We start from the raw sequence: 13,383 nt of genomic DNA, 5'->3' as shown, positions 1-13,383 counted from the left end.
GAAGCATTCAGATGGCCAATCATTTGACGTTGACTTGAACTTAAAGATGTTGATTGCCTGTCTGCTTCAACTGTGACACATTATCCTGTAATTACTATTTTTAAAAATCTGGAGTACTTTGTTCACTGCCTCACACGATGAATCACCTCAAATGGAATACAGCTCAGAAGCAGCCTTTGGCTAGTGCCTGCCTGTCACAAGGCATATCTATTGGTGTTAGCGCACTGCAAATTCACTTCCTGTCCAAGATAATAAAATGTGAGGCTGGATGAACACAGCAGGCCCAGCAGCATCTCAGGAGCACGAAAGCTGATGTTTCGGGCCGAGACCCTTCAGAGAGGGGGATGGGGTGAGGGTTCTGGAATAAATAGGGAGAGGGGAGGAGGCGGACCGAAGATGGAGAGAAATGATGATAGGTGGAGAGAGTATAGGTGGGGAGGTAGGGAGGGGATAGGTCAGTCCAGGGAAGACAGACAGGTCAAGGAGTTGGGATGAGGTTAATAGGTAGGAGATGGAGGTGCGGCTTGGGGTGGGAGGAAGGGATGGGTGAGGGGAAGAACAGGTTAGGGAGGCAGATACAGGTTGGACTGGTTTTGGGATGCAGTGGGTGGAGGGGAAGAGCTGGGCTGGTTGTGTGGTGCAGTGGGGGAAGGGGAGATTTTGAAGCTGGTGAAGTCCACATTGATACCATTGGGCTGCAGGGTTCCCAAGTGGAATATGAGTTGTTGTTCCTGCAACCTTCGGTGGCATCATTGTGGCAGTGCAGGAGACCCATGATGGACATGTCATCTAAAGAATGGGAGGAGGGAGTGGAAATGGTTTGCAACTGGGAGGTGCAGTTGTTTATTGCGAACCGAGCGGAGGTGTTCTGCAAAGCGGTCCCCAAGCCTCCGCTTGGTTTCCCCAATGTAGAGGAAGCCACACCGGGTACAGTGGACGCAGTATACCACATTGGCAGATGTGCAGGTGAACCTCTGCTTAATGTGGAATGTCATCTTGTGGCCTGGGATAGGGGTGAGGGAGGAGGTGTGGGGGCAAGTGTAGCATTTCCTGTGGTTGCAGGGGAAGGTGCTGGTGTGGTGTGGTTGGAGGGCAGCGTGGAGCGAACAAGGGAGTCATGGAGAGAGAGTGGTCTCTCCGGAAAGCAGACAGGGTGGGGATGGAAAAATGTCTTGGGTAGTGGGGTCGGATTGTAGATGGTGGAAGTGTCGGAGGATGATGCGTTGTATCCAGAGGTTGGTGGGGTGGTGTGAGAGAATGAGGGGGATCCTCTTTGGGTGGTTGACCCCACCACACCTGGCACCTTCCCCTGCAACCGCAGGAAATGCTACAGTTGCCCCCACACCTCCTCCCTCACCCCTATCCCAGGCCCCAAGATGACTTTCCACATTAAGCAGAGGTTCACCTGCATATCTGCCAATGTGGTATACTGCATCCACTGTACCCAGTGTGGCTTCCTCTACATTGGGGAAACCAAGCGGAGGCTTGGGGACCGCTTTGCAGAACACCTCCGCTCGGTTTGCAATAAACAAATGCACCTCCCAGTCGCGAACCATTTCCACTCCCCCTCCCATTCTTTAGATGACATGTCCATCATGGGCCTCCTGCAGTGCCACAATGATGCCACCCAAAGGTTGCAGGAACAGCAACTCATTCCGCTTGGGAACCCTGCAGGCCAGTGGTATCTATGTGGACTTCACCAGCTTCAAAATCTCCCCTTCCCCCACCGCATCCCGAAGCCAGCCCAGTTCGTCTCCTCCCCCCACTGCACCACACAACCAGCCCAGCTCTTCCCCTCCACCCACTGCATCCCAAAACCAATCCAACCTGTCTCTGCCTCCCTAACCTGTTCTTCCTCTCACCCATCCCTTCCTCCCACCCCAATCCGCACCTCCATCTCCTACCTACTAACCTCATCCCACCTCCTTGACCTGTCCATCTTCCTTAGACTGACCTATCCCCTCCCTACCTATCTTCTTTTCTCTCCATCTTCGGTCTGCCTCCCCCTCTCTCCCTATTTATTCCAGAACCCTCACCCCATCCCCCTCTCTGATGAAGGGTCTAGGCCCAAAACGTCAGCTTTTGTGCTCCTGAGATGCTGCTGGGCCTGCTGTGTTCATCCAGCCTCACATTTTATTATCTTGGATTCTCCAGCATCTGCAGTTCCCATTATCACTTCCTGTCCATGCAGGAAATACCTGGTTTCTAGAGTCTAGATTCAAATAATCATGTTCAACTTACAGAACAGACTGAACACAAACTTTTGCCCCCAAAATGCAGATGTGAGATTTTATTTTGTCTGGGTATTAAGAATTAAAATTATTACTTTCAAAGACTGGTGTAGCAACGTGTACGCAATTAAAAGACAAAGACAAAGATCACATGAATAAGAACTAGGAGTTCCCTAGTCAACATTTTGCACTCAACTACCAAAAGGAGAGATAAACCAGACATTACATTTCACAGCTATTTGAAAGATTGTGTGTGAACAAAATGGTTGCCACATATGCTTATATAATTCACAGCTGACTGTCCTTCCATGGGAAATTGATCTGGACCCTCAGGATTATGCAGCAAGGCATTGTAGGATGTCATTAAGTTGGCTAGATTTAATCATATTTAGAAGCAAATATATACAGTGCTAGTTCTACCTTCTGATGCAGAGAACTTTAATCAGAATCCACATTCTGTCTTAGTCTATCCATGGACTTGGTCATAATTTATGACCAATTATTCTATATTTGAAGCTATTTAACAGATCAAAAAGTCAAAAGTTTAAAATAGGACCTTGTAAATATTTACACTAGTTATTGTTAGGTTTTATTAGATGTACTTTCTCATTCATAATGACTAAGTAGTAGTTTAGGAGCAGGTTGCATGCCTGTTTTCTTGTAAGAAAGTGTGCTGACCTGATTGATTACAAGAGGAATGTACTGTAATAATCATTGGAGTGGTGCTATTATATTCCAAGCAGCCTTAAGGGTGAAAGAGAAGTTAGAAATCTGGAACTCACCCCAAAAAGGCTACAATTGCTGGGACAATTGAAGTTTAAGCTAAAATGAATATATTTTTGATGCCAATCCCTCAGTGAGAAATATTTGATCAGGTGAACACTTCAGCCCAGCAAGGGAGAGTCAAAGAACAACTTAGAAGACATATCAGGGGTGACAGACAGCAAACAAAGACAAGTCAATGGATCAAAAAGTTAGACTATAAGGAGGCAAAAATCCTGGAATCGTTGAGATTCCTACTGGTTCTTAAAGAGCTTAAAACTATTTCAGCATTAAGAGACTGAATGACTTGAATTTTGTAAAGTAACCTGCATTGTCAGAGCTTACATAGCAAAAAGTGTTGTTTAAGTAAATGTCGAAAGCAGAGACTGAACCTCAATTATGAACTCACCCCTTTAGGTGGTGGCTGTGTAGAAGAGGTGGCACAAATTCAATGGGATGGGAGAAAGGAGATTTAAAGCCTGTAATCTAATCTCAGGGGATTGTTCTAACTGCTCAAGATTGAGCACTTCCTGAATTCTTCACTTTACTGCCTTAAAGTTAGTTTCCAGCCATCTGCTAATCTTACTGTACTTTAAGAATTTCTAAATTTAACTTTGCCAATGCCTTCTCCTTAGCTGTTTTCTTTTGAGATGGCATTGTAAAGATAACAAGCTAAAGGGATTTAAAATATATTCCTGAAACAGGATAAAATTACTCACAAATGCATTAAAGACCAAAGAGAAATAGTCATTCATATGGTTAGAGTGAAGAGATTCTAAAATGTTGCCAAGACTGTTAATGACCTCAATACCTCCAGGAGGTTCCCCCCCACCACTGCCTCCAACCTCAGTCTCTCAACCCCAGACAGCCACTTCCCAAAATCCACAAACCAAACTGCCCTGCTAGGTCCACTGCGTCACCTGTTCCTGCCCCACCAAGTTTATTTCCTCCTAACCTGACTTCACCTTCTCTCCACTTGTCCAGACCCCGCCCACCTGAATCTGCAATTCCCGATGCCCTCCTCCATACTGACAATTTCCAGTTTCCAAGCCCTCACGGCCTGTTCACCAGATGTCCAGTCTCTTTACATCCATTCTCCACCAGGATGGGAGAGAGCTCTCAGCTTCTTCCTCAGAGGGCTGAACAACCCCCAACCACCACCACTCCACGGCTTGGAGGAACTTGTTCTCTCACTGAACAAGTCTCCTTTAATTCATCTCACTTCCGCCAAGTGAAAGGAGTGGCATGGGGCACCCACATAGGTCCCAGTTATGTCTGCTTCTTTATGTGGTATGTGGAACAGTCCTTTTTCCAGTCCTACACCAGCCCCCTCTCAGCTCTTCATTACATCGACTGTTTTAGTGCCACTTTGTGGTCCTGCCTGGACCCTGAAAATTTGTTCATTTTGCCAACAATTTCCATCCCTCTAACTTTGACATTGTCCATTCGACACTTCCCTTCCATTGCTTGACTGCATCTCCATTTTGATGACAAAACTGTCCACTGCCATCCACTACACAGCCACTGACTCCCATAGCTACCTTCACTACAGCTCTTTACACCCCACTTCCTGGAGGGACTCCATCCCATTCTCCCAGATCCTTGACCTACATCACATCTGTTCCAATGACACCACCTTCCAAAACAGTGTTGCTAACATAACTTCCTTCTTGCACTACCATGGTTTTCCCACCCACTGGTTGGCAGGGCCCTCACCACAGAGGTATCACCCATGCTTTTACCATTGCCCCTTCCCATCACTCGGGACCCCTTGTTCTCATTTGCACTCCAACAGCCTCTGCAGTCAAAAGATCATTCTCCATCATCCAAGGGTGGAAACAGTCTTTCCAGATGAAGCAGCATTTCAACTGTACCTCCAACCTTGTCTACTTTATTTACTGCACCCAATGTGGCTTACCATATTGTAGAAACTAAATGCAGACTGGGTGACTGCATCATGGACCTCCAGTCCATGTGCAAGCATGACCTCAAACTTCCTGCAGCCGGTCATTTTAATAGTGTCTAGCTCATATGCCCACTTGTCTGTCCTCAGCATGCTGGAATGCTCCAGTGAGTCACACAAACTGGAGGAGCAACATCTCAAAGTAGGCAGTTTATAATTTTCTGGGCTCAATATGGAGTTCAACACCTTCAAATTGTGAACCCATTCCTTCACTTTGTTTGTCACATTCTGTCACCCTCTTTCCCCTCCCCCAAGTGGGACTGTGTTCTTTCTAGACTGGGAGTTAGACACCATTGTTCTGCCATTCTCACATTCCGATCACTTAATCTGAACTAACACCCTTTCTCCCTAGCACTCCCACACAACCTCCCACATTCACACTACTGCACAAATGCTGCCCCCTACACACTTCACTTCAGCTCTGGCAAGAAAAATCTAGACTTCAAACATTAGCTTGTTTTCTCTCCATGGATACTGCCTGGCCCTCTGATCTCCAGCATTTTGCTTTCAGTTCAGAATCCAGCACCTGCAGTAATTTTCTCCTAAAATGAATCTTGTTTAGGTTCCCAAATGCAAAAATAGGGAAAGTGGCATCTGTAAATCATGTAGTCAAATTAACCAGAAGAACTTGGAACCTACAAGTCCCAAAGATGATGTCTCCCAAGTTTTACAGAAACAATTCACAAAATCTTGCATTCATATAGTGCATTTAAAATTATAAAACAACCTAATGATCAATAAAATCAGAACAAGTGCTAGACAAGGAGATGAACAACTTTTGCTATAATGAATGCAGAAATCCTAAAGTTCAAATAGATATCAGAATTGAACTTAACTAAAAACTGAAAACCAAGTTAGTCATTGTGTGCTGCACAGTCACATATTGGCAGCACAGTTAAAAAGCAGAAAGATGAGTTCCAAGAATAAAACAATGTGGGAGAAGGTAAACTTTGGTAGAATTCATACATTTTGATGTTTTTGCATCTGACTATTTTTTTCTTCAGTTTTTGCTGACACGTCATAGATCTTATTCTGGCAAAGTTTACAGTTTTCAACAAAAAAATCTGAATTTGTGAATTGAAACACCTATTGAGGGGGATGGAAGAATTTCTACTTTCATGTCAGACTTCAACATACTCACCAATGCAAATAACAGAAGCAGGAAAGTGGACATTGTGTCAGGACCTTTTTTCCCCCTGAAGGGTTCCGAACCAAAACATCAACTTTCCCGCTCCTCTGACGCTGTCCAGCCTGCTGTGTTCCTCCAGCTCCACACTTGTCTCTGACTCCAGCATCTGGAGTTCTTGCTATCTCTCAATGCAAGTAACAGATTGGTCTGCAGTGCAGACCAGGAAGCCTGAAGAATCAGATGTGAAGGCTTTTTTTTCATGAAATTTCAGAGATTAAGTGTGACAAGCACCAAAAAGACAATTAGAAATTATCCTGTTTTGTTCTAGGTTTCATTGAGATCTGGAACAGAGTAAATTGCACATCATTGACTGCATATTGACTCACTCCCATTAGCAGTAAAGAGGCACCATTTTATACAGAATTTTTCATTGCAACATTCCAACGTGAAATGAGTCATGCATCAAGTCATGAAAAAGGGCTTGCAAGCCACTTTCTCTTTAAAACAGCATCACCTTTCCTTTCCAGTTGTTGACAGTTGACATTTACAGCAGTCAGCAATGGGATGAAATCAAAAACCCCAGACGATGCAGCACCTTTTAGAGCATGCACACAGTCATACTAAGGTCAAAGCTCTCCTGTCCAAATAAATTGCGCATTTTAGTGACCTACATCACTCAAAATATTAGGACATACAGTCAGATGTACACAAAAAAGTAGTATACTTCCACAAGCAGACGGATAGGAAAAGCTTGGTATCTAATTAAATTGCAATTTCGAGGGGGAAGTCACAAAATTGGAGCATTTTGAAACATAATTATGATACTAGATGGCACTGTGATAACATTTTATTAAAATATTCATATTGCAGCAAAAATCAAAACTGGAAGCCATAAAAATTCTTCAGGCGAACTGACATCTCTGACATGTTCTTGGCCCAGGATTCATTCTCACCGCCTTCAAGGTTAAGCTGTTACTGTGCAGGCTCTAGTGATCGTCCACCTCATCTCCCTATCCCTCGATTTACTGTTCTGTGCCTTCTATTCGGAGTAGCCCGAACGGCAGCCGCCGGCACTCAGGAACGCAGAACATGCACGCAACACACACGACAGAAATATTAAAATGTAACTGCCGCATTGACTGGATTAGTTTTACCTTCACGATGACTCCATATAACGCACATAAGAACCAACGGAAGCAATCAAATATTAAACAGCGTTCACCACACTTCGGAAATAAATTTAATTAACTACCATCCTACCGAATATGCACATTTTTAAGTAAAATATTTAACGTTAGATGACGAAACATAAGCACGACAGAGACTCCAAAGGTCAGGCACGGTACCTGGTAACTGAGGGCACACTCAGATTCCTGGCTCCCAGCCGGCATGGCTGCTGTTCACAGAAACGGTGCCGATCTTCACCGCTGACTGAAGCCGCGAGCGGTCAGATGGACAATTGAGGCCGGGAGTGTCGGAGCGCGTGCTCAGTGTAGCCCTTACACAGCGTGCCTTCCCTCGTCACTCCACAAGCTGCAGACACAGCGAGAGCAGCATCAGCACCAGCCTTATATCTTCCTGAATGGTTAACCGGCTAGGGGAGTCTGCCAATCACCAACGCTCATCCTTAAATGTGTGCACAGTGGAGGGGTGATGAAGAAAAGCAAAGTGTATTTGAATGACCATCCGTCTTTGGTCAAAGTGTTTTTTTAAAACGAATTGCAGTCTTTTTTTAATAAACTAATCTAAATTTAATCTCATTTTCAAGGTCATCATTTCGTGAAACAAAGAACCGTAGATGCTGGGAATCTTAAACAAAGACAGAAAGTGCTGGGAAAACTCAACAGGTCTGACAGCATTTGCGGAGAGAGAAACAGAGTTAACGTTCTGAGTCCAGTGTGACCCTTCTTCAGAACTTCCCTCGGGTTAGTGAACTCGAAACGTTAATTCTCTTTCTCTTTCTACAGATGCTGCCAGGCTTGCTGAGTTACTCCAGCAGCTTCTAGTTTTGTTTCATCGTTTTATACCCTAGATATTTCAGGCATTTCAACCTGATTGAAGCATTTTTTTTTCAACAGAATCATGTCATAGAAAGAGACAGAGATCACTGACAGGAGACTAATCGACCCATCCTGTCCACACCAAGTCTTTTCAACAACTACTCAGTATCTCACTTCCCTGTCTTTTCCATAATCCCATTTCATTTTACATTGTAGGTGTTTATCAATTCTCTTCTGAAGGCCTTAATTGTACCTACCTTCATCACACTTTCATTTCACATCCTAATCACTAGCTGTTATTCAAAAAATCCTCACATCCTTAGTTCTTTTGCCATTCAAGTTATATTGGTGTCCTGTGGTTTGCAATCCTCCTGCCCATGCAGAATTTCTCCTTCCTGAAATATGCAAGTAAATGCAATTGTAGAATGTAGTGCAGGTAGATTGGACTGTCTAACAATTCGTTCTCTTTATAAATATATAAACTAATAATGGTATGATCCTCACCACCACATCAGTTGTATGCAAGACAATATTCTACCGATACCTCTTCCCTAAAAACAGAATTTGTCAAATATTTATTAAATTGGAACATAATGGCCCAAAATCAAATTTTAAAAAACACTTCACTACACTTAAACTTCAGGAAAATGTTCAACTCTAAATAAAGTAAACATCACATTGCTTTGGGGTTTTGAGTCTTTGCACACTGTATCATCGTCTTAGCATTGTCATGTATGCCATGAAGTGTTCTCTGAGAAGGAATGATCTATTTCTTTTAACTGCATCACTGAAGATCAGATGCTTTAGCAACCTATTACCTCCCACTGTATGCCCAAAGTGGATGTTAATACGAGTACAGTACACTTTCTGTGAAATGAGGAGGGAGATGTAATAGTGAAAGCTGTGGCAGAAGACAGTGTCCATTAAAACTAAATAAACCTCTTGATTCTACAATAGAGTGCTACATTTTCCATATAGCAAATTAAGAAAGAGCCAAGATGTAAATCAGCACTTGAGCAGCACTAAATTTGGATTTTAAAAATCATGTGCAGTTGGAAGGATGGGAAGGTTGAAACATGTAAGCAATTCTGAAACATGTAAGGAATTTTGCTACCTGGGCCTGCATTAGTTTATTTCCAAAGATAAATTTCAACTTTACATTATTGTCTCAAGTGGTTGGTGAGATGTAGACCATCCCATTACAATCAGTCATGTTGAAATGATTGGCTTTGTTTGCCTCAAATGATTTCAGAACATAATTTTGCTGACTTCCAATATGACTCTTCAAACTGTTACAACACTCACCGTATCTTTGGCCAGTTGGCTCCGAAATCTAGTTTAGTTTTCACATTATACAAGAAAAGTAGGCCTGAAATGCCGATGTAGTATATTAGCACATAAATATTTAAAATTATTAATACAAAATTCCTTCCTTTCCTATCTTAAGAGGTTTTAGCTGATTTAAACATAAATTGACCAAAGTCTCCTTTAAACCAAATAAACTAACTTGATAGAAATAAATTAGATCAGAAATTCAGACAATCGTTCATACCCTAATATTGCATGGCATAATGTCAGATCCAACATTCCTTAACTGGCATTGTTGACATCACTAATATTGGGATGCTGTACATGGGCTATTACACATAGCACTACATATAGACTTTTCGTTTCAAACTGTTGAGCACATAGCAGTCCTTAATTCTTTAAAGTGTACATTTTGTTATTCAAACATCATGTGAAGACCTCTCACTATCAGCCATCAGACTTGCCCTGAGGCTAGAAAAGAATATCCAGTTCTTCAGCATACACATGCCCAAAATTCCTCAATGTACATGACTATTGTAAAATGAATAATGGTTGATCGTTTCCACAGGTTAGTGTGATAGTAAAAAGGGCATAAATTGAAGGCCATCACTAAAAGAGTTAAAGAGGTTTGAAAGAAAAATCTTTACACAGAGGAAGATTAGCATGTGGAATTCTGTGCTAGAAACTTCTGTTGAAGTCAAGTCAACAAACTTAATTAAAAGTAAATTAAATAGTTGCTTAAAATGGGAATATAAAAGGTTATGACAAGACAATAGGACAGCAGGATTAATGGGCTCAATGCCCTGTTTCTGTGCTGAAACATCCTTTGTTTTTGTAGAAATGACATTGCTGTATACAACTTATCGGAACATAGTAATCAAGATCTTCAGAGGTTTTTAAAAACATATTCTCAATCCCCAAATGAGTGCACTGCTTTATAATCATTTCCAGTCTATTATACCGTGGCTATATGTATCCACTCATGAGATACTATTTTGACAGAGTTGATTCCTTATGTGCACAAAACAGATCACTTTAGATGTTTAAACTTTAGCTTTCTTTATTTCTTTACCCTCAAAAAACCCGTAATATGTGTTCCTTGCAACCACATAGTACCAATGAGGTAACAACTTAAGGTAACCAATGATGACAGAAACTTCCAATCATAGCCAGAATTTTGCAATTTGTTTGGACTATTCTGATAAAGAGGTTTTCATTTTGACATCTTCACATTAAGCGACCTTAATGCAGGAAGTTCTCCTTTAGAAACAAAGAAACTGCAGATGTTGGAAACAAACAGGAGGCTGGAAGAACATAGCAAGCCAGGCAGCATCTGGAGGGAAGGAGCAGTCAACATTTCAGGTATTTCCCTTCTTCAGGATAATATCCCAAATGTTGGCTGCCCCTTTCCTCCAGATGCTGCCTGGCAGGGAGTTGTCCTGATGACTTTGTCAACATCCCTCCTACAACCAACACCATCTCAAGTTAAACTGGTCATTTATCCAATTCTGTTTCGGGGGTGATGTTTGTGTACAATGGCAGCTGTGTTTGCCGACAGTAGTCACTTAAAAATGTTTTTATTCAGTAAAGCAATGTGAGCCATTTCAGAGGCATAAAGCAATATGTAAATATAGGTTTTATTAGTTTCATTGCTGCTACCCTTCCAATAGCTATCTTCAACACGTACAGAAGCTGAGCTATGTGTCTCTGCTTCATATTCATTGACATACAATAAAAGAGTTTATATTCTTCACTAAGTTTCTCAAAAGTGTAGACACTAGAATAAAGTGGTGTTCCTGACTTTTCAACCCATTTTGCAATTTTTTGCTAAAATTACAAAGTGACAAAGATAATTTCCAAGATACTTTGGAGAAATTAAAAATACAAGAATTTTAAGAAATCATAATACACTGCATTGTAAATCCTACATTTGTAAGAACTTAAAATGGCAAAGAGGTATTTTAACATATGCTGATTATATTGGAACAGATAACATGTTTAATTATGAATATATCTTTCCTGCAGACCGTAACCCAACTCCAGAGGTTTGGAATTTGAACATTACAGAAATGTAATGTTTGTGTTGAAAGTCTAGGAGGCTTTCACAATCTAAGACAAATGACAAGCACGGAAAGGAAGAAAGACTACAGTTATCTTTTAGGCTACCATAACAAGCTTTAATTCGGCATTATTCTAACTGCAGGACAGGGGAGGTGTGCACAAATTGGTAAAGGCTGTTGCTAGGAAGATCTTCAGGCAAAGAATAATATCTGGAGAATATCTGATAAGGTAATGTGGCAAAAATTATATCCGAAGAACAATTAGATACCATATTGGTGGAAATGGTGATTTGTGAAAGGATGAGCTACTTGGAAAAACAGCCCTATTCTATCTGAATTGATCGTTGCAACTCATCACTGAGTCTCGCTGCAGGTGCAACCCAATCTTCTCAGCTCCAATAAAAAAAATCCTAAACTCTTACGATTTTTTTGAGTAGCTGTAATCCCTCACCCCTAGTGAACCTCCACTGTACCCTTTCAATTGCTATCATATCTTCCCTGGAACATGCCTGGGAAGTGGATGTGTATGGGAAAGAGCTGGTCAAGCATTAGGTAAATAAAAGCAAGCCAAGGAAACACAGTAATTTTGAAAGGTTTTGATTATATTATGCTTCATTGCTTCTTTTATCCTTGAACTTTTACCTTTCTCTCTATCATCTGGCTTAAGCCTTTTCCATCTGCCAAAATGTCAACTCCAGCTGGGAGAATGCAGAATGATGACAGCTGCAAATGCGGCCCTGGCCTATGCTGTTCAAAGAATCAACCAGCAGGGGGCAGACAATCCCAATAATGAAACAGGAGTCCACCTCTTCTGTTACATTTATTTGATAGATGTTACATAACATTTCCACTGATCTACCTTCTCAAACATCAGATAAATTGACAGGGGTTATATTGCAATTACTGTTGAAAAGACCTGTTTAGATATACAGATATTTATGAACAGTCTTTATCCTATAATATCTTGATAGATGCAGGAAAAAACAACAAATAGATATAATGCAAATTAATACATTCTTTGGCAGAGTTTTTAGCTCATGTACAGTTTACATTTTGCAGTGAACATTCATGTTGTCAGAAGATATGAAAAGCCTTAATGCTAAGTATCATGAACATTTAGCAGGAAGCAAATCCCTGTTACAGTTCTGCACACCTCAGTTGAGCCTACTGAGAAGCACAGGACTCCTCCATGTGGAAATTTAGAAAATTGGAAGACAAAGGAATTTGAGGACCACCTCTCTTCGGCTTCCCATCATCTTTAAAGACAACTAAAGTTGCCAAGCCTCCAGGATAGTGCTGGTGACTCCAGCAGTTAGAATAAACTTCTGGATGCAGTTGTGATATGAGCATGCAAGCAGGGGAAAAAAATCCTGCGGAATGTTTAAATTTGCAAATTTTTGTTACTAATCATAAAAATGTTACAGCTGGGGAAATTGGCTATTCAAGTGGACAGGACAGTTGGAAGCAGGAGGTCATGTGCTGAAACCTCCAAGAATATGACCAACCAGATTTGGTAACCTTATGAAGAACGGCATTCTCAGAGACACAGAGAAGTAGGTATTCCATTTTATTCACCTCTCTATTATTCCGCACACGATTCTAAGGCCACAATTCTCCCAGAAGTTCTTATTCTATTTCCAAATAGGACAAGACAGTGGTGAACGAGGTGTCAACATTTTCATTTCTGAACCAGAACTAACAGCTGGACATGCAAATATAGTAAATTACCAGAGTAATCAGATATATTTTAATAGTTCAATGGTAAGCTCATTACTTTGAATGCTGAGCCAGATTAAATTAAATTAACATCTGTTTTTTGTCTTGTGGAAGTCTACAGATTTCACTTGAGAATATAAATGATGTCAAGATTTAATCGATAAAATAAACACATTTTTAAATAGATCCAAAAGGGACATGATTTTTATTAAAA

At 41.3% G+C, this 13,383-nt stretch overlaps 1 protein-coding gene across 7 annotated transcripts in view; it reads right to left on the bottom strand.

The window, feature by feature from the left end:
- The window catches only part of LOC125448266 (electroneutral sodium bicarbonate exchanger 1-like), a 383,257-nt gene extending 375,647 nt beyond the window's left edge, over positions 1-7,610 (bottom strand). For 6 of the 7 annotated variants that reach the window (XM_059643484.1, XM_048523424.2, XM_048523426.2 and 3 more), the window contains exon 1: positions 7,432-7,610. Coding sequence is in view for 5 of the 7 variants with exons in the window: in XM_048523424.2 (XP_048379381.1) it covers positions 7,432-7,476 (45 nt within the window). In the remaining 2 variants the exon portion in view is untranslated. Of the gene's footprint in view, positions 1-7,239; positions 7,330-7,431 lie in introns of those variants that run through there. The other variant, XM_048523433.2, reaches the window with a different exon arrangement.
- Positions 7,611-13,383: the final 5,773 nt, after the last annotated feature.

This window comes from Stegostoma tigrinum, chromosome X (genome assembly GCF_030684315.1).
Source record: "Stegostoma tigrinum isolate sSteTig4 chromosome X, sSteTig4.hap1, whole genome shotgun sequence".
Taxonomy (NCBI): Eukaryota; Metazoa; Chordata; class Chondrichthyes; order Orectolobiformes; family Stegostomatidae; genus Stegostoma; species Stegostoma tigrinum.
This window is presented reverse-complemented; position numbering and strand designations above follow the sequence as displayed.